The 25,745-nt window shown below is 42.4% G+C and overlaps 1 protein-coding gene across 1 annotated transcript in view; it reads right to left on the bottom strand.

The window, feature by feature from the left end:
- Positions 1–21,519, bottom strand: part of LOC108698200 (PHD finger protein 19) — a 32,730-nt gene extending 11,211 nt beyond the window's left edge. The window contains exons 1-9 of the mRNA XM_041572920.1: positions 21,416–21,519; positions 16,342–16,505; positions 16,170–16,251; positions 15,532–15,627; positions 12,024–12,124; positions 9,280–9,428; positions 6,165–6,260; positions 3,034–3,102; positions 748–899 (exon numbers count right to left, since the gene is read on the bottom strand). Of these exons, the coding sequence (XP_041428854.1) occupies positions 748–899; positions 3,034–3,102; positions 6,165–6,260; positions 9,280–9,428; positions 12,024–12,124; positions 15,532–15,627; positions 16,170–16,251; positions 16,342–16,488 (892 nt within the window). The 5' untranslated portion in view covers positions 16,489–16,505; positions 21,416–21,519. The remainder of the gene's footprint in view (positions 1–747; positions 900–3,033; positions 3,103–6,164; positions 6,261–9,279; positions 9,429–12,023; positions 12,125–15,531; positions 15,628–16,169; positions 16,252–16,341; positions 16,506–21,415) is intronic.
- Positions 21,520–25,745: the final 4,226 nt, after the last annotated feature.

A 25,745-nucleotide genomic window follows, 5' to 3' on the forward strand; every position in this document is an offset into this window, starting at 1 on the left:
TATCATACCCTGTTTTGTTGGGGTATTATACATGAAGATGGCACTGTATTTACTCTGCCATGCATTCAGGTGGTACAAGGAACAAACACTGTGTTTATACTTCCTTGTGTTCTGGGATGTAAGGAATTGGCAGGGTATTTATCTCGTCATAGGTTATACATGAAACTGGGCCTATACTGTATTTATCCCACAAGTTGTTTTGGTCAGTATTACACATGGAATTCCTACTGCATTTATCCTACAATGAGCTCTTGGAGGTAATTTACATTGAATTTTTATTTATCCTGCCATGGGTTCTAGAGCATTATACACGGAACTGGACCAGGGATACTATTAGAAAAAAACGGTGTTAAAAAAAAAAAGGTCTTTAATTAGCCTTCCCAAAAACAAAAAACACCCTTTGCCTATGTAAAAAAAGTGTAGTGTTAGGGACCAAATCCTTTTATTTGTGTGCGGTCCCTGACCTAAATGTGAGAGAACTGTTCTTAGGTTTCCATTCCAGGTTCTGTTGGACAGGGAACTTAGCGGCCATTGGCTATGTTTATATAGGAGACGGCTACAGGATTAGAGTGGGTAGTCCAGTTAAGTGCCACGTGTATTCAGAAAGAAAACAGTGACTGGCAGTTTTATCTTGCTGCTACTCATGGGACAATAGTGTCAAGCTGGAATCTGGTTCTAAATGGCCACCACTGTATATGGTTTAGGTTAGTCAGCAATACTTAAATATATACATATATAGTGAAATACACTTCGATCTCCTGCACAAATATAAACGTACCTTTCCAAGCTGTAAGTGATCCCAGTTGTCATTTACAAACGTCAGGATCTCTTCAAAGTCAAAGTATTTCTTTTTGCTGAGCACGCCCAGGTTGTATAAGGCTAGATGGACGATATCCACCCTGTAACACATGTACAAAAACACACGTTTACATTGAATGCATGTGTGTGTGTGTATTTTGTCTCTATCCCCTACTCTCCTAGCTAATCAGTCACAGGCTTCTCCAGGCAGCAGTGCTGCAAATAGCCCTACAGACAAGCCTGCTCTTGTGCTCCAGTCTAATTAGGATGTTAGATTAGCAACATCCCAAAAACTGCCAGGGGATGCTGGGAAAATATCCATGTACCTAATATACAATAAAATCTAGCAGGAAAGGAGAATGCCAAGAATGGAAGTGGATAACAAACTGAATATCATTGCCAAAGACATTAAGGGTGAGCTATTGTATTTCCATTATACTGAAGGTGAGGCATAACAGTCTGTATTGTATTAAACCGGGCACTCGGATCAGGATTTTTAATGGTATGAAACCCCTTTTAACCCCTTTTTTTACCATATTTAAAAGCAGTATTTCACGTTTATCCATCACCTTTGCATGCTTCGCTGACAGCAAGGAGGCTCTTGGGAGATGTAGTTTAGAAGCAGAAGGTGTTATGTAGCCTTAATATTCCTACATTCTTTATACAATTCGACCATTACGGCAGAGACACACGGTCAGATTCGGGAGATAAGTCACCAGGCGACAAATCTCCTCTTCTTCGGGTGACTAATCTCCCCGAAATGCCTTCCCGCTGGCTAGAATGTAAGCTTCCGGCGACTTCAGAAAACGAAGCGCTCCTTGGCTTTATTAACTGCTGTCAGCGAGATAAGTCGCCCGAAGAAGAAGCGATTTGTCACCACGCGATTTACCTCCCGAAATAGCAGCTTGTGTCTCTGCCCTGACACTGCAAATAATTCACTCTACAATATAAAATGTCATTCGTGAACCAGCAAGTGTATTTAGTTGTAATATTGGTGTGTAGGTGCATCTCAGGTCATTTTGCCTGGTCATGTGATTTCAGAAAGAGCCAGCGCTTTAGGATGGAACTGCTTTCTGGCAGGCTGTTGTTTCTCCTACTCAATGTGTCTCAGTGGGACCTGGATTTTACTATTAAGTGCTCTTCTTAAGTTGGCAAAACACTATAAGATCCGCTTGTTTGTTGACATCGCCAAATGAGCTGATCTATCCCCAATATGCACACCAACGGCAGGGCTATATTGGGTTAATCAGAACGTTCAGCCCCATCAGATTACATAGAGGAGCAATGGGCTCTGGAAGGTCGATCGTCTGAAAAATTAAACCTTCCTGATTGATATTGTGGCCAGAAGGGAGGACCCGTCGGAAGCCCAATACACAGGCAGATAAGCTGCCGAATTGGTTTAAATGACCAATAACAGCAGCTTTAATCTGCCCGTATATGGCCACCTTTAGGGCAGAGACACACGCTCAGATTCGGGGAGATTCTTAGGGGCAACTAATCTCCCCAAACTCCCTTGGGGAGATTAGTCACCCCGAAGAAGAGGATATTTGTCGCCTGATCTCACATGACTTGGGGCAGCTGGGAAATTGACAATATGTCTAGCCTCATGTCAGATTTCAAAATTGAATATAAAAAAATCTGTTTGCTCTTTTGAGAAATGGATTTCAGTGCAGAATTCTGCTGGAGCAGCACTATTAACTGATTCATTTTGAAAAAATTTTTTTTTCCCATGACAGTATCCCTTTAAGGTTGTAGGTGTGCAGCCTCTCTAACTATATTACTTATATTATATTGCTATAGCCAGTTGCACTCCCATTAACACAATTTCCATTAAGCCCTATGTACTGATGTTGCACTTTAACCCCTTGATTTCCAGAGGCACACAAGACTGCAGGAAGTTATTAGCAATGAGATATTAGTGAGTTTATATTCCATTAAGAGCGTTCCCAACTCCCTTATATTATGGGAGCAGCCCTATGAGTTTTTTTGGCAAGGAAACAATGAACACCTTCATCCAGGGATTACAGAGCAAAACAGATACTGAAAGAGGGGACAATTGTCTTTATCGACAGCCCCTGCAGGCACACACTGCTTTGCTCTACTTGCCCTTTACAAACAAACAGGACGTCAGCTCCCTTTCACGTTTACTTCCCATCCCGAGCCCAGTCCTGCGATTGACTGGCCCACAATGGAGTGACACGGATTAATAATGAAATGTCGGAGCGGCCTTCTTACCATCTCAATGGCAGGCGCTTGAGGAATTCAGAGGCTTGGTTGCAGACGGAGCACAGAAATATATAAAACCTGCCGAAAGAAAAGGGGGGGATAAAGCGATTGATCAGAAGTTGGCAGCGAACTGAACATTTATTTTAGTCTATGTATTTGCTTTGGTTACACCTCATAACGAGCGGATCTCTCTCCTATATGGCCACCTTGAGGCAATATCGGGCTGATCCAACTGTGTGTAGATGCCTTCCCTCTACCAAGGCTTTCAAAGTAGACTCTTATTGGACAGACCAACTGCAATAAAACAGGCTTGCAGGAAAGTCTAGAGACTCCTTTAAAGAGAGAAGTCTTACACAATGCAGAAAAGCTGGAGGAATCCCTAGCCCTCTTCTTGAAAGCCTGTAACACACTTTCATTTAAAGGACAAGGAAAGTACTAAAGAAGTACATTATGTACATGATGTTTTGTGCTTCTGTACCAGCCCAAGGCAACCACAGCCCTTTAGCAGTAAAGATCTGTGTCTCCAAAGATGCCCCAGTAGCTCCCCATCTTCTTTTCTGCTGATTCACTGCACATGCTCTGTGCTGCTGTCACTTACTGAGCTTAGGGACCCACTCACAATATACAGTACACATAGAATAGAAATGTCACAATATAAGGCTGATTAGTAATTAATACAGATAATTACTACATGGCAGCACAGAAACCAGTGCAATTAGCATCAGAATTTAATAATCAGCAAACCTGTAGCATCAGCTTATATTACAGCCAGGGAAGCTCATTTTCTGCTGGATAATTAGTGACGAGCCCTAAGCTTAGCTTCTCAACAGCCAATCAGAGCCCACTGAGCATGTGAGTGTCACAGACACTTTCCAAGATGGTGACCCCCTGTGACAAGTTTGAAGTCCTGGATCATTGCTGCTATTGACTGAAACTTTAGCCTCGTGCAATAAGTTCACTATATAAAATAGGCCATTTTTAGCCCCATTCATTTTTAGGGTTTAGTTCTCCTTTAAGCACACAGGATCCCTCCAACAGCCTTTTGAAGCGCTAAAGAGTAATATTAACCACATACCTCCAATCAGTATGGCAGCTCTATGTCTGCAAAACGAGGACATTCTGACTACTAAGAGAAACATTAAAATAAATAGGATTTTCATCTTATTGGCCGCTGGACGCTGCTCTACTCAGTACACAGGGGTTCTTCTAATTGCAACAAGATCAGAGCTGCTCTCTTGGCAGAAAATACGTTTTTGTACAAAACAGTTCTCTAAAAAATAAAAAGCTCTTTGTTTTTGACTTTACAGCCCCTTTATCAGCAGTTCTAGAGGGAATCCCACATAGAAGGGAAGAAAATCTGCTGTTAATTAAGCCACAAGAAAACAAAAAAAAGGCGGTGGAGCAGACGTGTTTTTAATAGAGGGTCTATGAGTCTTTCCTATAGACATATTAAACTAACAAAAAAAAAAATTTTGAAAAATGTGAGAAACCCCGTTAACCATTTGACGCTGTTCTGTTGCTGGTATCATTAGCGGGAATAGGGCTCACTGGTGGAGATTAAGAGGTTAACGTGGGGAATGCGTCTACTGTAAAGAGGGTTGTTCCCTCACTCAGGAATGCAGAAGGAAGTACAGAATTCCATTGAACATTTCCGCATTAAGCAGAGTAATAATTTCCCTCAAAAACACCTTAGGGCAGGGGCACACTGGCAGATTCGGGGAGATTTAGTCGCCCGTGACTAATCGCCTCTTCTTCGGGGGGCGACAATCTCCCAGAACTGTCTTCCACCTGCTAAAAAGAAAAAAAATCACCTGCGGCAATGCACTCGCTGTGCGTCGATTTCTGAAGTCGCCCGAAGTTTCCTTCCTTCCTCGGAAAACGAAGTACCGCAAATGCCATGCCGCAGGCATTTTTTCATTGAAGCAGGCGGAAGACAGCAGTTCGGGGAGATTAGTCGCCCCAAAGAAGAGGCGATTAGTCGCCGGGCGACTAAATCTCCCCAAATCTCCAGGTGTGCCCTTACCCTTAGGGTGAGTGAATGTACATAGGAACTTTAGATTGTGAGCTCCACTGGGTCAGGGAATGATGTATATTCTTTGCCTTAAAAGGGGAAAAAATTCCTTCCTGACTCCAAGATGCAATAGGACTACTCCCTGGATCAACTTGTATTATGAGCTTTAGTCGCCTCTTCTTCGTGCGACTAATCTCCCCAAACTGCCTTCCCCCGTTTAGAATCTAAAATCGCCGGCGGGATGGCACTCTGAGCGCTTCCTTTTCCGAAGTCGTCTGAAGCCTGAAGCGCTCCGAGTGCCACCCCGCCGGCGATTTAGATTCTAGCTGGTGAGAAGGCCGTTCGGGGACATTAGTCGCCCGAAGAAGAGGCGATTAGTCCCAGCGACTAATCTCCCCGAATCTCCACGTGTGTCTCTGCCCTAAAGCTATCTAATGTATCAGCCTGTTTTTTTAGTATAAAATTTAAATTTTTAGTGGGAAAAAACAAAAAAAAACACAAACTTTACAGGATTTATTATCCCCCGAGGATGGAAAAAGTCTGAATCCGAAAATCCGGCATCTCAGACCTGCCGAGGTTGTATAGAACTCAAAAAGATATTATGATCTGCGCTGGGTTTTTGTGGTTTTGAGCAGAGTTTTTCCGGTGGAAATCCAAAACAAAAACATCATACGATTCGGGTTTTTTTCACGATTTTTTCAGGTTTTTTTCCCCTCCAACAAAATTTTCGGAAAAGTGTATTCATAAATAAGGAGAGAAAAACCTGTACGGATTTGGTCGGAGTTGTTTTCATCAAGGACTTTGATAAATGGGCCTCCCCGTGTCTCCCTACAAAAGTTGACGGGTTACATTTTTGATCCTTTTTTCCCCCCACAAAGCACTTTGCACCTTCTCAGCACCTCGCTATCAGGAGCAGCACTTTACACCTCCGGAGAGCAATGAGTTCTGCCTGAAACTTACCCTGAAATTTGTGGGTGCTGCTGCTGCCATAACAGAGTTGTAAAATGAATGATTCCTTAGCTTCAACACCCAGCATTAAACTGACATTATTAGAATCCCAGGGAGGTTACTGGAAGCTGCACGTTATATATCCCCTGCATTAATAAAACATAAAGGACAAGGGCAATACCTGTCTCCAAACATCATCGGGTCATTAAGGCACTGCAGACACGCTTCATGGAACCACTGTCTGCATCTGTAACACTGTATCATCTTAAGGTACCATCTGTAATAAACAGAAATCAGAATCTAAAAAAGTGAAATACGTTTTATTTCCCAACCATAAAGCAGGACTGTTGGTTTGAAACAGGGATCAGATAGGATCTGTGCAGCCACTGGGACAGAATGCTCTGTTATACAGATAGCTAGAATCTCAGCTGCCATAAAGCAGGACAGGACTGCTGCTTACAATGGGGATCAGATAGGATCTGTGCAGCCACTGGGACAGAATGTTCTGTTATACAGATAGCTAGAATCTCAGCTGCCATAAAGCAGGACAGGACTGCTGCTTACAATGGGGATCAGATATGATCTGTGCAGCCACTGGGACAACTTGCTCTGTTATACAGATAGCTAGAATCTCAGTTGCCATAAAGCAGGACAGGACTGCTGCTTACAATGGGGATCAGATAGGATCTGTGCAGCCACTGGGACAGAATGTTCTGTTATACAGATAGCTAGAATCTCAGCTGCCATAAAGCAGGACAGGACTGCTGCTTACAATGGGGATCAGATAGGATCTGTGCAGCCACTGGGACAGAATGCTCTGTTATACAGATAGCTAGAATCTCAGCTGCCATAAAGCAGGACAGGACTGCTGCTTACAATGGGGATCAGATAGGATCTGTGCAGCCACTGGGACAGAATGCTCTGTTATACAGATAGCTAGAATCTCAGCTGCCATAAAGCAGGACAGGACTGCTGCTTACAATGGGGATCAAATAGGATCTGCGCAGCCACTGGGACAGAATGTTCTGTTATACAGATAGCTAGAATCTCAGTTGCCATAAAGCAGGACAGGACTGCTGCTTACAATGGGGATCAGATAGGATCTGTGCAGCCACTGGGACAGAATGCTCTGTTATACAGATAGCTAGAATCTCAGCTGCCATAAAGCAGGACAGGACTGCTGCTTACAATGGGGATCAGATAGGATCTGTGCAGCCACTGGGACAGAATGCTCTGTTATACAGATAGCTAGAATCTCAGCTGCCATAAAGCAGGACAGGACTGCTGCTTACAATGGGGATCAGATAGGATCTGTGCAGCCACTGGGACAGAATGTTCTGTTATACAGATAGCTAGAATCTCAGCTGCCATAAAGCAGGACAGGACTGCTGCTTACAATGGGGATCAGATATGATCTGTGCAGCCACTGGGACAACATGCTCTGTTATACAGATAGCTAGAATCTCAGCTGCCATAAAGCAGGACAGGACTGCTGCTTACAATGGGGATCAAATAGGATCTGCACAGCCACTGGGACAGAATGTTCTGTTATACAGATAGCTAGAATCTCAGTTGCCATAAAGCAGGACAGGACTGCTGCTTACAATGGGGATCAGATAGGATCTGTGCAGCCACTGGGACAGAATGCTCTGTTATACAGATAGCTAGAATCTCAGCTGCCATAAAGCAGGACAGGACTGCTGCTTACAATGGGGATCAGATAGGATCTGTGCAGCCACTGGGACAGAATGCTCTGTTATACAGATAGCTAGAATCTCAGTTGCCATAAAGCAGGACAGGACTGCTGCTTACAATGGGGATCAGATAGGATCTGTGCAGCCACTGGGACAGAATGCTCTGTTATACAGATAGCTAGAATCTCAGCTGCCATAAAGCAGGACAGGACTGCTGCTTACAATGGGGATCAGATAGGATCTGTGCAGCCACTGGGACAGAATGCTCTGTTATACAGATAGCTAGAATCTCAGCTGCCATAAAGCAGGACAGGACTGCTGCTTACAATGGGGATCAGATAGGATCTGTGCAGCCACTGGGACAGAATGCTCTGTTATACAGATAGCTAGAATCTCAGCTGCCATAAAGCAGGACAGGACTGCTGCTTACAATGGGGATCAGATAGGATCTGTGCAGCCACTGGGACAGAATGTTCTGTTATACAGATAGCTAGAATCTCAGCTGCCATAAAGCAGGACAGGACTGCTGCTTACAATGGGGATCAGATAGGATCTGTGCAGCCACTGGGACAGAATGTTCTGTTATACAGATAGCTAGAATCTCAGCCATAAAGCAGGACAGGACTGCTGCTTACAATGGGTATAAGAATCTATTAAGAATCGTAATGATCAATCACTTGCAACTTCTAGTTGTCCCTTATCATAATTTCTAGGATAAGGCCAGACAGTGGTTCCCAGTAATTAGATTAAATACAGTGACAGGTTATTGCACTGCTAGGATTCCCCTGTGCCACTCAGCAAAGTGTTAGCAGTTGTACAACTAAAAGGAACAGTACAGAAGGGCAGGGATGTATTGTGTAACCCGGGATGCAGAGCCCAGCACTCTCTCTCTCTCTATAGCACTGGGACTCCAGGCATTCAGCAGTAATTGGTAGGAATTCAGCTCTGCACATTTATTACACAGCTGATTAAATGTTTAGATTTTCGTCTTTTATAACTGGAAGTGTTCTCACCCCTTTCCACAAAACATTATTTCATTTGACAGCAGATAGGAACCACATGGGCACTTTACAGTACGGCTTAAAGGGGTGGTTCACCTTTAACATGTAATAGAGTGGCTAATTCTATGCAACTTTTCAATTGGTCCTTATTACTTAATTTTCTATAGTTTCTGAATTATTCGGTTCTTCTTCTGTCTCTTTCCAGCTTTCAAATGGGGGTCACTGACCCCACCTAAAACACATGCTCTGTAAGGCTACAAATGTATTGTTATTACTATTTTTATTACTCATATTTCAATTCAGGCCTCTCCTATTGAGATTCTAGTCTCTTATTCAAATCAGTGCATGGTTGCTAGGGGAATTTGGACCTTAGCAACCAGACTGCTGAAACTGCAAACTGGAGAGCTGCCGAATAAAAAGTTAAATAACTGAAAAACCACAAATAATAAAAAATTAAAACCAACTGCAAATTGTCTCCGAATATCCCTCTCTACATCATAGTAAACGTTTGTATAAAGGTGCACAACCCCTTTTATTTATGTGCCATCCAGGTGCATTATACAAAATTCATTTGTAGACAATTAACAAGAGCTTTGCTTACTCTCCCGGGCCCCCGCAGTAACAGTAGCACTGCTGCTGATTGGTTCTGTGAGGCGAGTCCCAGTCCAGTTCCTCAGGATTGTACGTCAGATACATTTTTACTGCCTGCAGTGCTTTCGCAATCGGACCTTTCCTCAATGCTCCTCCTTTCTGTAAAAACACAAAGCTGCACTGTATTCTTATCTGTACAGGATTGTTCAACAACATGTGATTGGCCTTTATATGCAAGTAAGCTTCACAATGAGAACCCTATGGGTACCTCCAAAAGCATGAGCTACCTCCACCTGTTGCGTTTACTCTGTGCAAACTTAGGGGACTGTTCCTGCTGAATTGTGCTTAGTACAGGGAATACCTATGCTGTCATAGTTTTATGGTATATCTCTGTACAGACTATGCGCAAACTTAGGGGCTGTTCCTGCTGAATTGTGCTTAGTACAGGGAATACCTATGCTGTCATTGTTTTATGGGATCTCTCTGTACAGACTATGAGCAAACTTAGGGACTGTTCCTGCTGAATTGTGCTTAGTACAGGGGAATACCTATGCTGCCATAGTTTTATGGGATCTCTCTGTACAGACTATGAGCAAACTTAGGGACTGTTCCTGCTGAATTGTGCTTAGTACAGGGGAATACCTATGCTGCCATAGTTTTATGGGATCTCTCTGTACAGACTATGAGCAAACTTAGGGGGCTGTTCCTGCTGAATTGTGCTTAGTACAAGGAATACCTATGCTGCCATAGTTTTATGGGATCTCTCTGTACAGACTATGAGCAAATTTAGGGGACTGTTCCTGCTGAATTGTGCTTAGTACAGGGAATACCTATGCTGCCATAGTTTTATGGGATCTCTCTGTACAGACTATGAGCAAACTTAGGGACTGTTCCTGCTGAATTGTGCTTAGTACAGGGAATACCTATGCTGCCATAGTTTGATGAGATCTCTCTGTTCCTGCTGAATTGTGCTACAAATTCAACTATTTAAACCACAGTGCACATGAAGGCACAGCTTTAAAAAGAATGGACAAGAGCCCATAGAAATTCTTCCAGTGTAACCGCAGACTCTTTGTATCCACAGAACTCAGCTTATTCTTGCAATGACGTCAACGGCTGCCTGGCGGGTGAGGCCGGATTGGGCGCTAACGACTGATTTATGACCAATGGGACTAAGTGAAAAGTCATAAAGATGCCAGATATTGGCTTTGCAAGCCATTCAGCTGGACAATATAAAGCTGAAATGAGATACGAGGCCGAAGTCTCTGCGTCCCTCTTCAGAGCCATATACTACACTGCACAACTGTGTGGTCAATCCAATTATATTTCGTTTCATAAGACTAGATTACCACTAGCAAATCGTTTATTTCTAAATCACACTGTTTACACTGCAAATAATTCACTCTACAATATAAAAAAATGATACAGGCAGTTAATCGTGGGGCCGCATACACGCATAGATGCGGCCGCGATCCAACGGAATTTTCTAACCTGCCCGAACAAGATCTGGCCGGCTTTCGGCCAGATATCGATTGGCGAAGCCGGTCGGATGGCCCCACACACGGGCCAATAAGCTGCCGACTCGGTCTGTCGACAGCTTTTATCGGCCCATGTATGGGGGCCTTTAGGCTTCTGGGGTGTTATCACTCCAAATTGCAGTACAGCAGTAAAGAGTGATTGAAGTTTATCAGAGCACAAGTCACATGACTGGGGGCAGCTGGGAAACTGACAAAATGTCTAGCCCCATGTCAGATTTCAAAATTAAATATAAAAAAATCTGTTTGCTCTTTTGAGAAATAGATTTCAGTGCAAAATTCTGTTGGCTCAGCTCTATTAACTGATGCGTTTTGAAAAAAAAAAACATGGACAGTATCCCTTTAAGAGAACAAGGAAAGTAAAATTTGATAGGCACACCCCAGGGGATATAATCGTTTACTTTTTACCCTGGACTAAAGCTGGCCATACACAAAGAGATCCGCTTGTCTGCCGACATCGCCAAATGAGCGGATCTTTCCCCGATATGCACACCAACGGCACGGCTATAGCGGAGTAATCCAAACATTCAGCCCTATGGCCGAACTATGGGATTACAACGAGGAGCAATGGGCTCCTACGGGTCATTCTCCGGAAAAACGAAACCTTCCCAATCAATATCGTGGCCAGATATCAATCAGGAAGCCCTTATACACGGGCACTTAAGCCTAATTGGTATAAAGGCCCAATATCGGCAGCTTGATCTGCCCGTGTATGGGCACCTTAAAGGACTAGTAACATCAATTTTTTTTTTTTTTTTTTAAAATGTATAAGTATAGAACGGGAAAAAAAACACAAAGACAAATTAAACTTTTAAATCGCTAAGTCTTTATGAAGAAATATCTTACAGAAACTCCACTTGTGCTCCTTTTCAGAAAAGGCGACGATCCATCGTGCGGCGCTCGATTTCTCCTCCCTGGCTATCTCCTATAACGAAGGCAGGGAGGAGAAATCGATCGCCGCACAATGGATCGCCTTTTCTGAAGAGGAGCGCAAGCGGAGTTAAGGCAAGTTATTTCTTAATAAAGATTTAAAAGTTTAATTTGCGTTTGTGGGGTTTTTTTTCGTTCTATACGAACGAATTTAAAAAAAAAACTGATGTTACTGATCCTTTTCTGTAGAAAAAACACTGCCCCGTTCGGAGTGCTGCACCATCATTGTTACTGAAAGCAGCATTCGGCAGTTTCTATTATATGACATTTCGGGGTACATTTTACTTACTCTGACAGCCAGAACAAAGATACACCTTCTGCAGAACCACGGCTCCAGGACGCCATTCTCGCCGCTGTCCACAACAGGAATGTGACACTTCTGGTGATAACCTGTGTTTGGGGAGAGATGGGAAATAAAATGTAATAACTGCAACTGATCCAATCACACGCTCTGTGCCAGAGACAAGACCTACAAAAATCTGCACAAAAAAAAAGGCAAATGCCAGATGGGCCAGTAGCTGAAAGAAACAAGAACGCACTGTTTTACAATCTGGAACTTTATAAGGACAAATAAAACTAGTTTTAAATATTAAGTTCTGCTTTAACGAGGCGGGGTCGAGAGATACAGTTTCTGGGCGGCTTGTACAGACGCCGTGGCTTTTTCGGGAGATTTTCTTACATTCTGGTTTGTTATTGGCCCTGGGGGAAAAGAGCTGAACATCGGTGCTCTATATACAAGATCACTGGGTCCCTAAACCCTGTCCAGATTTTAGGGTGTCCTTGTAATGGGGGAGATCAGTGAGTAGCCTCAATTTCACATCATTTTAAAGGGGTGGCTCACCTTCAAGTTACATTTCAGTATGTCATAGAATGGCTAATTCTATCCAACTTGTTCATTGATCTTCATTATTTAGATGTTATCGTTTTTGAATTATTTGCCTTCTTCTGACTCTTTCCAGCTTTCCAATGGGGGTCAGTGACTACACTTAAGGTGGGTGGGCATTATCGGGCTGATCCGATCATGGGCCCTAGGGTCCAACAATCGGATCCTAACAAATAGTCGGCCAGTCGGATCACGGGAACCCCATCAACGAACAGATGAGCCCGTCGGGGGGCACCATACACGGCCAATAAGCTGCTGACTCTGTCTGTCTGCAGTTTTTACCCGTGTATGGCCACCTTAAACCTACAGATGTATTGTTAGTGCTACTTTTTATTACGTAGGAAAAAATATATTTAATAGGACGCTAGTCTCCACAGGGCCTGTCAAACAAGGGCCCATGATTTTTGGGAGAAAAAAAACCCCAGTTCACAAGGGTATAATCATTCAAAACCAAAAAAAAAAAGTTATTCCAAAACTCCATATTATATTAAAAAAATATAGTCTTTATTAAAAAAAATCATGTTGAAATTTCAGAAACTTTTAAAATTAAAACTTTTAGTATGTTATACAATACCTAATTCAAAGCAACTTTTTAATTGGTCATCATTATCTATTTTTTAATACTTTTTTTTTTTTTTAATGATTAGCTTTGGCTTTCTTTTTCTGACTCTTTCCAGCTTTCTAATGGGGGTCACTGACCCCATCTAAAACACAAAAGCTCTGTAAGGCTACAAATGTATTGTTATTGCTACTTTTTATTACTCCTCTTTCTATTCAGGCCTCTCCTATTCATATTCCAGTCTCTTACTCAAACCCCTTTAGTATAGTATACTATAGAATGGCCGATTCTTAACTTTTCAAATGGTTTTCATTATTTATTTTTATAGTTTATTTATTTTTTATTTTTTTCAATTATTTGCCCTTTTCTTCTGACTCTTTCCAGCTTTCAAATGGGGGTCACTGACCCCATCTAAAAAACAAATGCTCTGTTAGGCTACCAATGTATTTCTATTACTACCTTTATTACTCACCTTTCTATTCAGTCCCTCTCCTATTCATATTCCAGTCTCAAATCAGTGCATGGTTGCTAGGGGAATGAAAAGCTAAATAACTCAGAAAACACAAATAATAAAAAATGAAAACCAATTGCAAAGTGTCTCAGAATATCCCTCTCTACATCATACTAACAGTTAACGCAAAGGTGAACAACCCCTGGAAGGGATTTAACAGATCTTTATGCACCATATCCACTATTTGGGATTTGGCAGAATCTCCAAATCCTTTGTGAATGGTTCGGCCTAAAACCAAACAAATCCTAATTAGGTAAATAAAAACTTTTTTTTGCTTCCTTGTTTTGTGACGAAAATCACGCGATTTCCCTTCCCACCGATAATTTACATTTGCAAATTAGGATTCGGTTCGGCCAGGCACAAGAATTCAGGTGAATCTTAATCCTGCTGAAAAAGGACGAATCCCGAACCGAATTTGGTGCATCCCTACTTTAGAATGTATAAGGTTTTTTCCTGTGTTTCAATTAGGGATGCATCCAGGATTCGGCCTTTTTCAGCAGGATTCGGATTTGGTCGAATCCTTCTGCCCGGCCAAACCAAATCGGAATCCTAATTTGCATATACAAATTAGGGGTGGAGAGGGAAATCAATGGCTTTTTTGGCACAAAACAAGGAAGTAAAAATAAATTTCCCCTTCCCACCACTAATTTGCATATGCAAATTAGGATTTGGTATTCGGCTGAATCCTTCGCGAAGGATTCGGGGGTTCGGCTGAATCCAAAATAGTGGATTCAGTGCATCCCTAGTTTCAATCAGAGCAGTTGGGTCCACCAGTTGCATGTGGTCCTTTCAGAACCTTTTATAAACCCTAACTTGGGGAAGGACGTCATAGATCTCTTTGCATCATCATGAGAATGGAATGAAGGACTTCTCATTAGGTTGTGTGTCTTTGTATCACTCATAGCCAGTGCTGGAATTGGGGAGGGATGTAAAAGGATCAGGATTAAAGGAGAGAAGAGATTGATGGGAGAGAAGTGGAAAAGACAGAGAAGTGTTAAACAGATAAAGGAGGTGGAGGCATCAGAGAGGGTTATAGAGAAAAGGAGAGAAGAAGAAAACAGGGGAAACAAAAAAAGAGAAAATGATGGTATTAAACAGCAGCAGATTAAGGAATATTGAGAGAATGATATATATGAAATAATCTTGGGTAATATCGAATATGAAGGGGTTAGGAGGAAGGAGTCAGGGAACGTAGACTGTGGTTCCAGAGCACCTGGGACTCTCCAATAAAATAATCAGGGCAGTTCTCAAAACGGTTTCTGGGAAAGTTTCATAAAATAGGCAAGTGACTGGTGCCAGAGCCAAGAGAGATCTTCCCTCTTCAGCCCATATGTCCAGCCTGCGACAAAGTGCCTCCTCCCCACCCTTACAACGCTCGATAGAGCAAACGCCTGACGTACGTTTCGCCTGTATTAGGCTTTCTCAAAGACATTACAGCCCTGCACGGAACTATTTTATGAGACCAGCTACCTGGCCCGTAACTGCCTTATCCGCAACCACCATTAAACAGGAAGTGCTGTGGCTGCAAACCGGAAGCAACATCTTCCAAAGCGGAAGAAAAAAAAAAAAAAGTTTTGTAAAATTTTAAAAGGAGTAAATATAGACAATATAAGATAAGAAATATACGAGACCCGCAACTAAACCCACAAGCTGCATCTGAAAATCCTACCCTCATCCCGCCGGGGGACCCATGATTACCCGACCCACTGCAGGACCCGCATTGACCAGGGCAATTAATAGCTCTGACTTAGAGCAATGGAAATCACCATCTCCCAATCCAAATTCCATCACTTAGAAGAGTGGACTGTGCCCTATAGGGACCGACTAGATCTAACAACACTTACCCAAACCACATTTCCCACAGATGAGAATTTCATTGAGAGGGAGGGAGGTTTTGCCTGTGCAGACGTTACACTTCGGCTGTTCCCCAGGGACCCCGGCTGTGGACAGAAAACAGGACATCAGAGGAAAGAAATAATATTACATCTACAATTATATCTTAGTTGGGATCAAGTACAAGCGACAAGCCTTGTGTCTTTATATGGTCACAGAACAACCCCTCAGTGACTTCTAATATCCTTATCATTTACAGTAGGGGGTACATTATCCCTTATAATACATGAGTGATACTCAGAGTTCCCTGTAAAACTCAGCCTGCAGCCTTGTGCCTTTATATGGTCACAGAACAACCCCCTCAGTGACTTCTAATATCCTTATCATTTACAGTAGGGGGTACATTATCCCTTATAATACACGAGTGATACTCAGAGTTCCCTGTATAACTCAGCCTGCAGCCTTGTGCCTTTATATGGTCACAGAACAACCCCTCAGTGACTTCTAATATCCTTATCATTTACAGTAGGGGGTACATTATCCCTTATAATACATGAGTGATACTGCATTACCATTTTTAGAGTTTATAATATGTTGGACTTCAATGTCCAAAAATGGGATGCCGTATAAATAAATCTACCGTACTTACCATGCTGAATATCTTTAAAGAGAACCCAGTATTTCGAATTGTCTTCAAATGTGACGAGACAGCTTTGCTTGGAGAAGCTTACCTGCAACGGTAACGGAGAAACATTTTTAGGGGACGTGTTCCATACAAATTCTGAGTTAATTTCAGATACAAGGAAGCATACCACACTTACCCTCTTTATTTTGCCCAGGTAGTAGAGTCCGTCTGTCCAGCGACACAGCACATACTGTCCTTCAGCCTGAGAGACCATGAGCTCTGAGCATCCCTGTCTGAAGGTGTAGACATCTTGCCCAGCTGATTCCAAGCCTCCCTTCTCCATCACCTCCAAAGGGGTCTCTGCAAGAAGAAGAAGATCCTTGTCAACATTCTAGCGATGGCTGTTATTTTATACTCAAGCCCATTTTAATTAGTCCTGGCTCGGCAACGGTTCTGCCGTCTCATATTCTCTAAATAAATGTACGATGATGAATAACAGACAGATCAGATTTTATACATTGAGGTAAGAAGAGCAGGAGGATTTGCCAATGACGTTGGGTTCTGCAGATGGTCAACCGGTGGCCACCGCTCTAATGTCATAGTCAGGGGCTTGTGTGATAAGCCGATTAACCTTCCACTTACACTTTTTTTCAGTTCAATTGTTTTCAGAATGTTCCCCAAAAATAAAGACTTTTTTTCTATTTTTTATGGGTTTTTTTTCAAAATCTAAGTTTAAAGTTGAATGTCCTTGTTAAAGTCTTGCAGCGGGTCTTGCCGGTTGCACATAGAATTTTAGGGAGCGGGTATAGACGCGGGTCGGCGGTTCTCCGGGTCGGAGGTCTTCTCAATAGCGTGTTTTACTCCTTTTTTTTGGATCACGCCTACTTCTAATGAGGTCACTTCCAGTTAAAAATGACAGCACTTCCTGTTTCTTGATGGTCAGCGGGTTGCAGATCGGGTTGCAGATAAGGTACTTGTGGGTCGGGAAGCGGGTCCAAGCGGGTAAGTATGCGGACCACGGGTCGGGTTCAGGTTTAACAGATTGGTTCCGCGCAGGACTCTAGTCCCTGTCTCTGGTGTTTGAGTCTGGCAGCTCAGTAATTCAGGCGGCAGATTCTGAACGGTTACAATTTTGCAACATTTAGTTGCTACAATTAGTTGTAGCAGTATCTGGGGGATATTAGCCACTATTGTATCAATTCTAACAGCTGCCTTTAATGAAACTCAGGGATTCTGCTCAAACAGGGACAAAGATAAAAAATGGATCAACTAAATGTATCAATTTAGAACAGTTCACAGGGTCGGCGACCCCTCCTCCCCCTGCCAGAGCTGCTTTACAAGGTGAAAAATTAAACTCTACACTTTAATATTCTAAAAACTGTCACACATAGAAAATAGAAGTAATTGGACAAAGTCGTTATTGCTGGTGAACTATCTGAAACCAACTAGGTGTTTGAAGGTAAACCCCCCGTTGGGCCAATTCACCTAAGTACCCCAGCATTTACATGGCTGCTTCCTCTATACTGATGCCCCCCAGTGGCAGCCTGTGAGTTAACACAGATTGCGTTGCAATACAGAAGCCAGTCCTGCACCATCCTAAAACATTCTTGTAAAGTTAACTTTCCCTTTAAATACACTTGATGAGCCTATTTCACTTCCTAGAGCCGCGACACAGAAAGCCAGAAGCGTCGAACTATGACTCAGCCCAGAGCAATTGTATGACACTGATATATATGAAATATCTATATGAATATCTTACGGTGGTCCATTACCCCTCTTGCCCTTTAAACTTTCACCAGCAGGAAGTAAGGACTGCAATGGGTACTGCCATCCCAACAGTGTAATCAGCTACATCTATCAGACGGAGCAGTTTGAATTTCTCATGCATTCACAGCTTCCTGTTGCCTTAGCCAATGAAATTGAGCTTCCTTTAAGCGAACAGGCATGGGGTTATCCAGAATGCTTGGGATCTGGGGTTTCCAGATACAGATGTAAAGTTGAGGTTTCACTGTAGTTAATTTTCAAATTATTTACTGTAATCAGTGAACTGATTTTATCCCCAATACAAAATGAATTCCAAAATAATGAATTCAATTTACCCAAATCAACCAACTAATTAATTAATTAATTAATAGCATTAATTCCAAGATGATGACAAATTCATTAATTATTATCCTTTCAGATTCCCTTAAGACTGTGTAAATTATTGTGCCTACATGAATTTTCTCAGTGATAACCCCTACTGTAAATGATAAGGATATTAGAAGTCACTGAGGGGTTGTTCTGTGACCATATAAAGACACAAGGCTGCAGGCTGAGTTATACAGGGAACTCTGAGTATCACTCATGTATTATAAGGGATAATGTACCCCCTACTGTAAATGATAAGGATATTAGAAGTCACTGAGGGGTTGTTCTGTGACCATATAAAGGCACAAGGCTGCAGGCTGAGTTATACAGGGAACTCTGAGTATCACTCATGTATTATAAGGGATAATGTACCCCCTACTGTAAATGATAAGGATATTAGAAGTCACTGAGGGGTTGTTCTGTGACCATATAAAGGCACAAGGCTGCAGGCTGAGTTATACAGGGAACTCTGAGTATCACTCATGTATTATAAGGGATAATGTACCCCCTACTGTAAATGATAAGGATATTAGAAGTCACTGAGGGGTTGTTCTGTGACCATATAAAGGCACAAGGCTGCAGGCTGAGTTATACAGGGAACTCTGAGTATCACTCATGTATTATAAGGGATAATGTACCCCCTACTGTAAATGATAAGGATATTAGAAGTCACTGAGGGGTTGTTCTGTGACCATATAAAGGCACAAGGCTGCAGGCTGAGTTATACAGGGAACTCTGAGTATCACTCATGTATTATAAGGGATAATGTACCCCCTACTGTAAATGATAAGGATATTAGAAGTCACCGAGGGCTTCTGTGACCATATAAAGGCAAAAGACTAAAGTTCATGTAATTCTTGGGTAACTCCGAATATCTAGATATTTTTCACCAGGGATATATTATTATAAACACGTTTCAATGAGTCATGAGCCAGTAGTGACATCACGACTTACAGTTTGTAACCAATGACATCACTATATTCAATGAAATTGTGGGTTACTGCATTGTACATAAGAACTGTATACTCAGGGCCAGAAGAAGTGCTTAGCCAACCCAGAATAGATTAATGCAAATGAAAAATTCACGGTCTAGGCTCTTCAGATGTGTCAAACTACAAATCCCACAATTCTCAGCTATAATTATAGTTTATAGAGTTTTATTTTTCATGTTTTTTTTTTTTCAGGGAAGTGTGAGTATAGGTTTCTAGGGGCCTCCCCTAAGATATGCTTTTAGCAAAACATGCAAATAGCTGCAGTCTCTACACTTATCTGCCTGCAGTTTCACTAGACTTTCTGGTTGTGACTACAAACTGCTGCTCTCAGATCAGTCATCCTGAAGGTTCAAAGCAACTGACACTTCCTCCTATCCCTCCCTCTCCCTCTCAATCTGTCTGTCCTGTAGTGCGGCATCAGATCCAGCTGTGAACATCACAACCAACATTCTAGCAAGTTTGCAGCAATAGGCCCCAAGCAAGAATATGTCAGAAATAGAGGCTGACAGCAATACTATATCCTGCTTTATGGCAGCTGAGATTCTAGCTATCTGTATAACAGAACATTCTGTCCCAGTGGCTGCACAGATCCTATCTGATCCCCATTGTAAGCAGCAGTCCTGTCCTGCTTTATGGCAGCTGAGATTCTAGCTATCTGTATAACAGAACATTCTGTCCCAGTGGCTGCACAGATCCTATCTGATCCCCATTGTAAGCAGCAGTCCTGTCCTGCTTTATGGCAGCTGAGATTCTAGCTATCTGTATAACAGAACATTCTGTCCCAGTGGCTGCACAGATCCTATCTGATCTGTATAACAGAGCATTCTGTCCCAGTGGCTGCACAGATCCTATCTGATCCCCATTGTAAGCAGCAGTCCTGTCCTGCTTTATGGCAGCTGAGATTCTAGCTATCTGTATAACAGAACATTCTGTCCCAGTGGCTGCACAGATCCTATCTGATCCCCATTGTAAGCAGCAGTTATGTCCTGCTTTATGGCAGCTGAGATTCTAGCTATCTGTATAACAGAGCATTCTGTCCCAGTGGCTGCACAGATCCTATCTGATCCCCATTGTAAGCAATAGTCCTGCCCTGCTTTATGGCAGCTGAGATTCTAGCTATCTGTATAACAGAACATTCTGTCCCAGTGGCTGCACAGATCCTATCTGATCCCCATTGTAAGCAGCAGTCCTGCCCTGCTTTATGGCAGCTGAGATTCTAGCTATCTGTATAACAGAGCATTCTGTCCCAGTGGCTGCACAGATCCTATCTGATCCCCATTGTAAGCAGCAGTCCTGTCCTGCTTTATGGCAGCTGAGATTCTAGCTATCTGTATAAACAGAACATTCTGTCCCAGTGGCTGCACAGATCCTATCTGATCCCCATTGTAAGCAGCAGTCCTGTCCTGCTTTATGGCAGCTGAGATTCTAGCTATCTGTATAACAGAACATTCTGTCCCAGTGGCTGCACAGATCCTATATAAACACCTCTGTTTACTACACTGTGTTCCCTTATCACTATTAATATCCAGTGACTATTACAGGACACAAAGTTGAACTATACAATAAGAGATAATTGGCAGGTGAATTGTACAGACACAGTGAGATGTCAGAGCCTCAGATTAGAGAGAATTATATTATGTTTTGATGAGATGTAAGTGAAATGATATTTAGTGTGGCACTAACTGTACAATGTTTCTCATATTCAATCACTTGAGTTGAGTGTTGGTGAATGAGATACAATAGAGCTCGTTGTTTGTACAATAACATTGAATCCCATCAGTCCTGTTACTCATTATACTGAATAGAGAGTGAGAGGAACCTGCAGTCTGCACTGATTATACCCATTAGATTATATACACATTATACACACTATATACAGACATTATACTGACATTATATAGAGACATTATACAGACATGATACACAATATATAAATGACACAGATGAGTAATGAGAGTCAGACTCAGAGTCAGTCGGTGGAAGTTCAGGACACACGTGACACAGGGAAGAGAGAGATAAACAGACACAGTCAGTCGGACACAGTCGGGACATTACAGACACAGACAGTAAGTGACAGTCAGTGGGGGACACAGACAATATGACAGTTACACAAACTGACACTCAGCCCATTCCCCGTGTGGATCAGACCTGAGCTCGGTGAGTCCGTCGGTATCAGGCGCCTCCCGGGTACGTCTCACTAGTGAATCGCGACATCTTCCTCCCCTTCTACTTTCCCGCGAATTATTTATGTTCCGCTTATGTAATTATACCCCGCCCACTCCCGGGACCCGCCCCCTCACTCATTCGCTCACTTATTCACTGTTGCTGCTGCTGGGGATAATAAACTGTCACTTACTCACTGTCACTCACTATCACTCTAAATCACTGTCACTCTCACTGCTGCTGGCACTCTGTCACTCTCACCTGCTGTCACTCACTCACTGTCACTTACTTTCACTCTCACCTGCTGTCACTCACCCACTGTCACTTACTCACTGTCACTTACTCACTGTCACTCACCCACTGTCGCTCACTGTCACTCTCACCTGCTGTCACTCACCCACTGTCACTCTCTCACGGTCACTTACTCACGGTCACTTACTCACGGTCACTTACTCACTGTCACTCACCCACTGTCGCTCACTGTCACTCTCACCTGCTGTCACTCACCCACTGTCACTTTCTCACGGTCACTTACTCACTGTCACTTACTCACTGTCACTCACCCACTGTCACTCACTGTCACTCTCACCTGCTGTCACTCACCCACTGTCACTTACCCACGGTCACTTACTCACTGTCACTTACTCACTGTCACTCTCACCTGCTGTCACTCACCCACTGTCACTCTCACCCACTGTCACTCTCACCCACTGTCACTCTCACTGGTGGTGGCACTCACTGGCACTCTCACTCACTGGTACTCACACTGTCACTTACTCACTGTCACTCTCACCTGCTGTCACTCACCCACTGTCACTTACTCACTGGTGGTGGCACTCACTGACACTCTCACTCACTGGCACTCACACTGTCTCTCTCACTGGCACTCACTGTCACTTACTCTGACACTCTCACTGGCACTCAATGCATGGTTGCTAGGGTTACTAACACTTGCACAGAGCAACACACAATGTGGATTCTGTCCCATCCCAAAAGCTCTGTCTATAATATAAAGTGGTCCAGGCAACATTGTCTCACTCTTGGTTTAGAAGTGTTGCCTAGACCCTAGGATTCTATACAGGACAGTGAATAAAACAATCACTTATCAGTTGGCTGCTCTGTGGTCCCCAATGCAAAAAGAGATTCTTTTGAAAGCAGAAAGGCTGGGAGAAAGTCAGATTTAGATTGTAAGCTCCATTGGCACAGGGGCTGATGGGAAGTTGTCTGGAAGCAGCACAGGGCACTGACTTTGTAACATATCACTGGCGGCAACAATAGAACCAAAGTAAGTGTAACCCTTTCATTAGGCAGAATAGTGTCACTATTAACCTGTTCAGTGCTGGTGCACTCCACCACTGGGCTGAGCAAGGGAGGGACTGGCTGGACAGGTTAATAGCGAGGCTAAGCAGGGAGTATGTTAGTCATGTTATTGCTACTTTTTATTACTTATCTTTCTATTCAGTCCCTCTCTTATTCATATTCCAGTCTCTTATTCAAATCAATGCATGGTTACTAGGGGGATATGGACCATAGCAACCAGATTGCTGAAACTGCCAACTGGAGAGCTGCTGAATAAAAAGCTAAATAAGTTAAAAACCACAGATAATAAAAAATGAAATCCAATTGCAAATAGTCTCAGAATATCCCTCTCTACATCTTACTAACAGTTGATTTAAAGGTGAACAACCCCTTTAAAGTAAATGTTGGAGAAATCTCCACTGGCTGGGAATCTCCCTATGAGAATTTACCAAAACAAAAAACCCACTTCCCAGGAAATGTGACTTCCTATTTCGCCTGCCTCCTCTTACAGTAAAAGAGAAATTGATTAATAACCTGCTCCAGGCTCTGCATGAGTCACACTGATATTTACCGCAATCCTATTTATACTCCCCCTCGCACTTATGGGATCAAACACTTGATTTATTTATTAAAATCTGAATGCCATTTTGAAAAATTTGAGTTGTTTTTTAATAAAAAAAACAAATTTTTAGTGGGGAAAAAAACGCACATTAAATTAGCGTTTCGCAAATGTCTTGGGAAATTTGAGAATTTTCCGGCAAAACGGGACAAATTAGCCCATCACCAATTTTGGACTAAAATCCGAAAAACTCAGATTTTTCAGGAAAAAGCACAAAAAAAATGTAACAATTAAGGAAAAAATGATGAAAAAAATCAAAGTTTTCGGAAAAAAAATCATATGAATCTCAATTTTATCTAATTTTCCCGATCCAATGAAATTGTGCTTTTTAAGTAATGAATATTAATTTGGTGGACTTATTTTATTTTCAAAAAAATCAGAAAAATTGGAATATTGATAAATAAACCCCTTAAGGTGAGTGTCACAGTGATATTTACCGCAATCATATTTATACTCCCCCTCGCTGAACCTGTATAAGTCAATGGGAGAGGTCCCTATCCTATTTGGAAGTATTTTGGATTGTGATGGGCGAATAAATTCGCCAGGCACGGATTTGTGGCGGATTTTACGTGTTTCGCCGCCGGCAAATAAATTCGCAAAGCTGCAATGAAGTTGGGTCACGTCAAAACCGTTGCACGTCAACATTATTCAGACGCCCATTGACTTTAACTCTGGCATCAAAATTGACGTGAGCGTCACAATAGACGCAGGCATAAAAATTTGCATTTCGCGAATTTCATGGGAAATTTGAAATTTTGGGGACAAATTAGACCATCACTGATTTTGGACTACAATCCGTAAAAATGGAGCAATTAAGGAAAAAATGTTGAAAAAAAATCAAAAGATCCGGGAAGAAAACTTAGTTTGGTCGGACTTTTTTTATTTTAAAAAATCAGAAAAACTCAGATATTGATAAATCACCCCCTTAAAGTGACGCGACCTCCCATATATGTCTATTTAAATTAAAGAAACAGTGTTTCTAAGCAACTTTTCTATATACATTCATTAGTTATGCACAGGGCCGCCATCAGGGGGGGACAGGGGGGACTGTTGTCCCGGGCCCGGATGTTTTGGGGAGTTAAGGGGGGCCCGGCTGCACTTACTTGCATTTACTTGCACAGCCGGTCCCCTGCATCCGAGCTCCGATGACTTCTTCTTGTGTTCTGATTCGCCAGTGAAATGTAAGTCCCGGTAAAGCCACATTCTGATTGGTTGGGAGAAGTTTGAACCTCCCTTCTATTTTATCCAATCACCATGCGCCTTTACCGGGACTTACATTTCACTGGCGAATCAGAGCACAAGAAACTGAAGATACCGGCATCTGAACTCTCTGGCTAAGGTACGTGCAGTTTTTTTTTCTTTTAACTTGTGGGAGCCCTGACCAATTGTTTTTTTAAATGTGTGGGGGCCCTTTCCTAGTTTTTTTTTTTTTTTTTAAGATGTGTGGGGGCCCTGGCTAATAGTTTTTTTTTTTTTAAATGTGTGGGGGCCCTTTGCTAGTTTTGTTTTTTTTAAGATGTGTGGGGGCCCTGGCTAATAGTTTTTTTTTTTTTAAATGTGTGGGGGCCCTTTGCTATTTTTTTTTTAAGATGTGTGGGGGCCCTGGCTAATAGTTTATTTTTTTTAAATGTGTGGGGGCCCTGGCTAATTGGTTTTTTTTTTTAAATGTGTGGGGGCCCTTTGCTATTTTTTTTTTTAAGATGTGTGGGGGCCCTGGCTAATAGTTTTTTTTTTTTAAAAAAATGTATGGGGACCCTGGCTAATTGTTTTTTTTTTTTAAATGTGTGGGGGCCCTTTGCTATTTTTTTTTTTAAGATGTGTGGGGGCCCTGGCTAATAGTTTTTTTTTAAAAAATGTGTGGGGCCCTGGCTAATTGTTTTTTTTTAAATGTGTGGGGGCCCTTTGCTATTTTTTTTTTTTTAAAATGTGTGGGGGCCCTGGCTAAAAGTTTTTAAAAAAAAAATATGTGGGGGCCCTGGCTAATTGTTTTTTTTTTTAAATGTGTGGGGCCCTTTGCTATTTTTTTTTTAAGATGTGTGGGGGCCCTGGCTAATTGTTTTTTTTTTGTAAAAAATGTGTGGGGGCCCTGGCTAATTGTTTTTTTTTGTAAAAAAAAACTTGTAGGGGGGCACTTCATCTTTTAATGCCTGTGTGGCCTTCATACTGAGGGAGAGGTGGCGAGGGGGGGCCCCAGAAAATTTTGTTGTACGGGGCCCCGTGATTTCTGATGGCAGCCCTGGTTATGCATAAAGCTGAATTGATATTGAAAGCAGCCTGTCCCTTTGTGTTCTCTGGTTCTGACTCATGAAACAATGTAGAAGATTCTCGGGAGTCAGAACTAGCAGTGCAGAGAATATTAACGGCCAAACGACTGATTTCAGCAGAACTAAAGGGATG

This window comes from Xenopus laevis, chromosome 8L (genome assembly GCF_017654675.1).
Source record: "Xenopus laevis strain J_2021 chromosome 8L, Xenopus_laevis_v10.1, whole genome shotgun sequence".
NCBI classification, from domain to species: Eukaryota; Metazoa; Chordata; class Amphibia; order Anura; family Pipidae; genus Xenopus; species Xenopus laevis.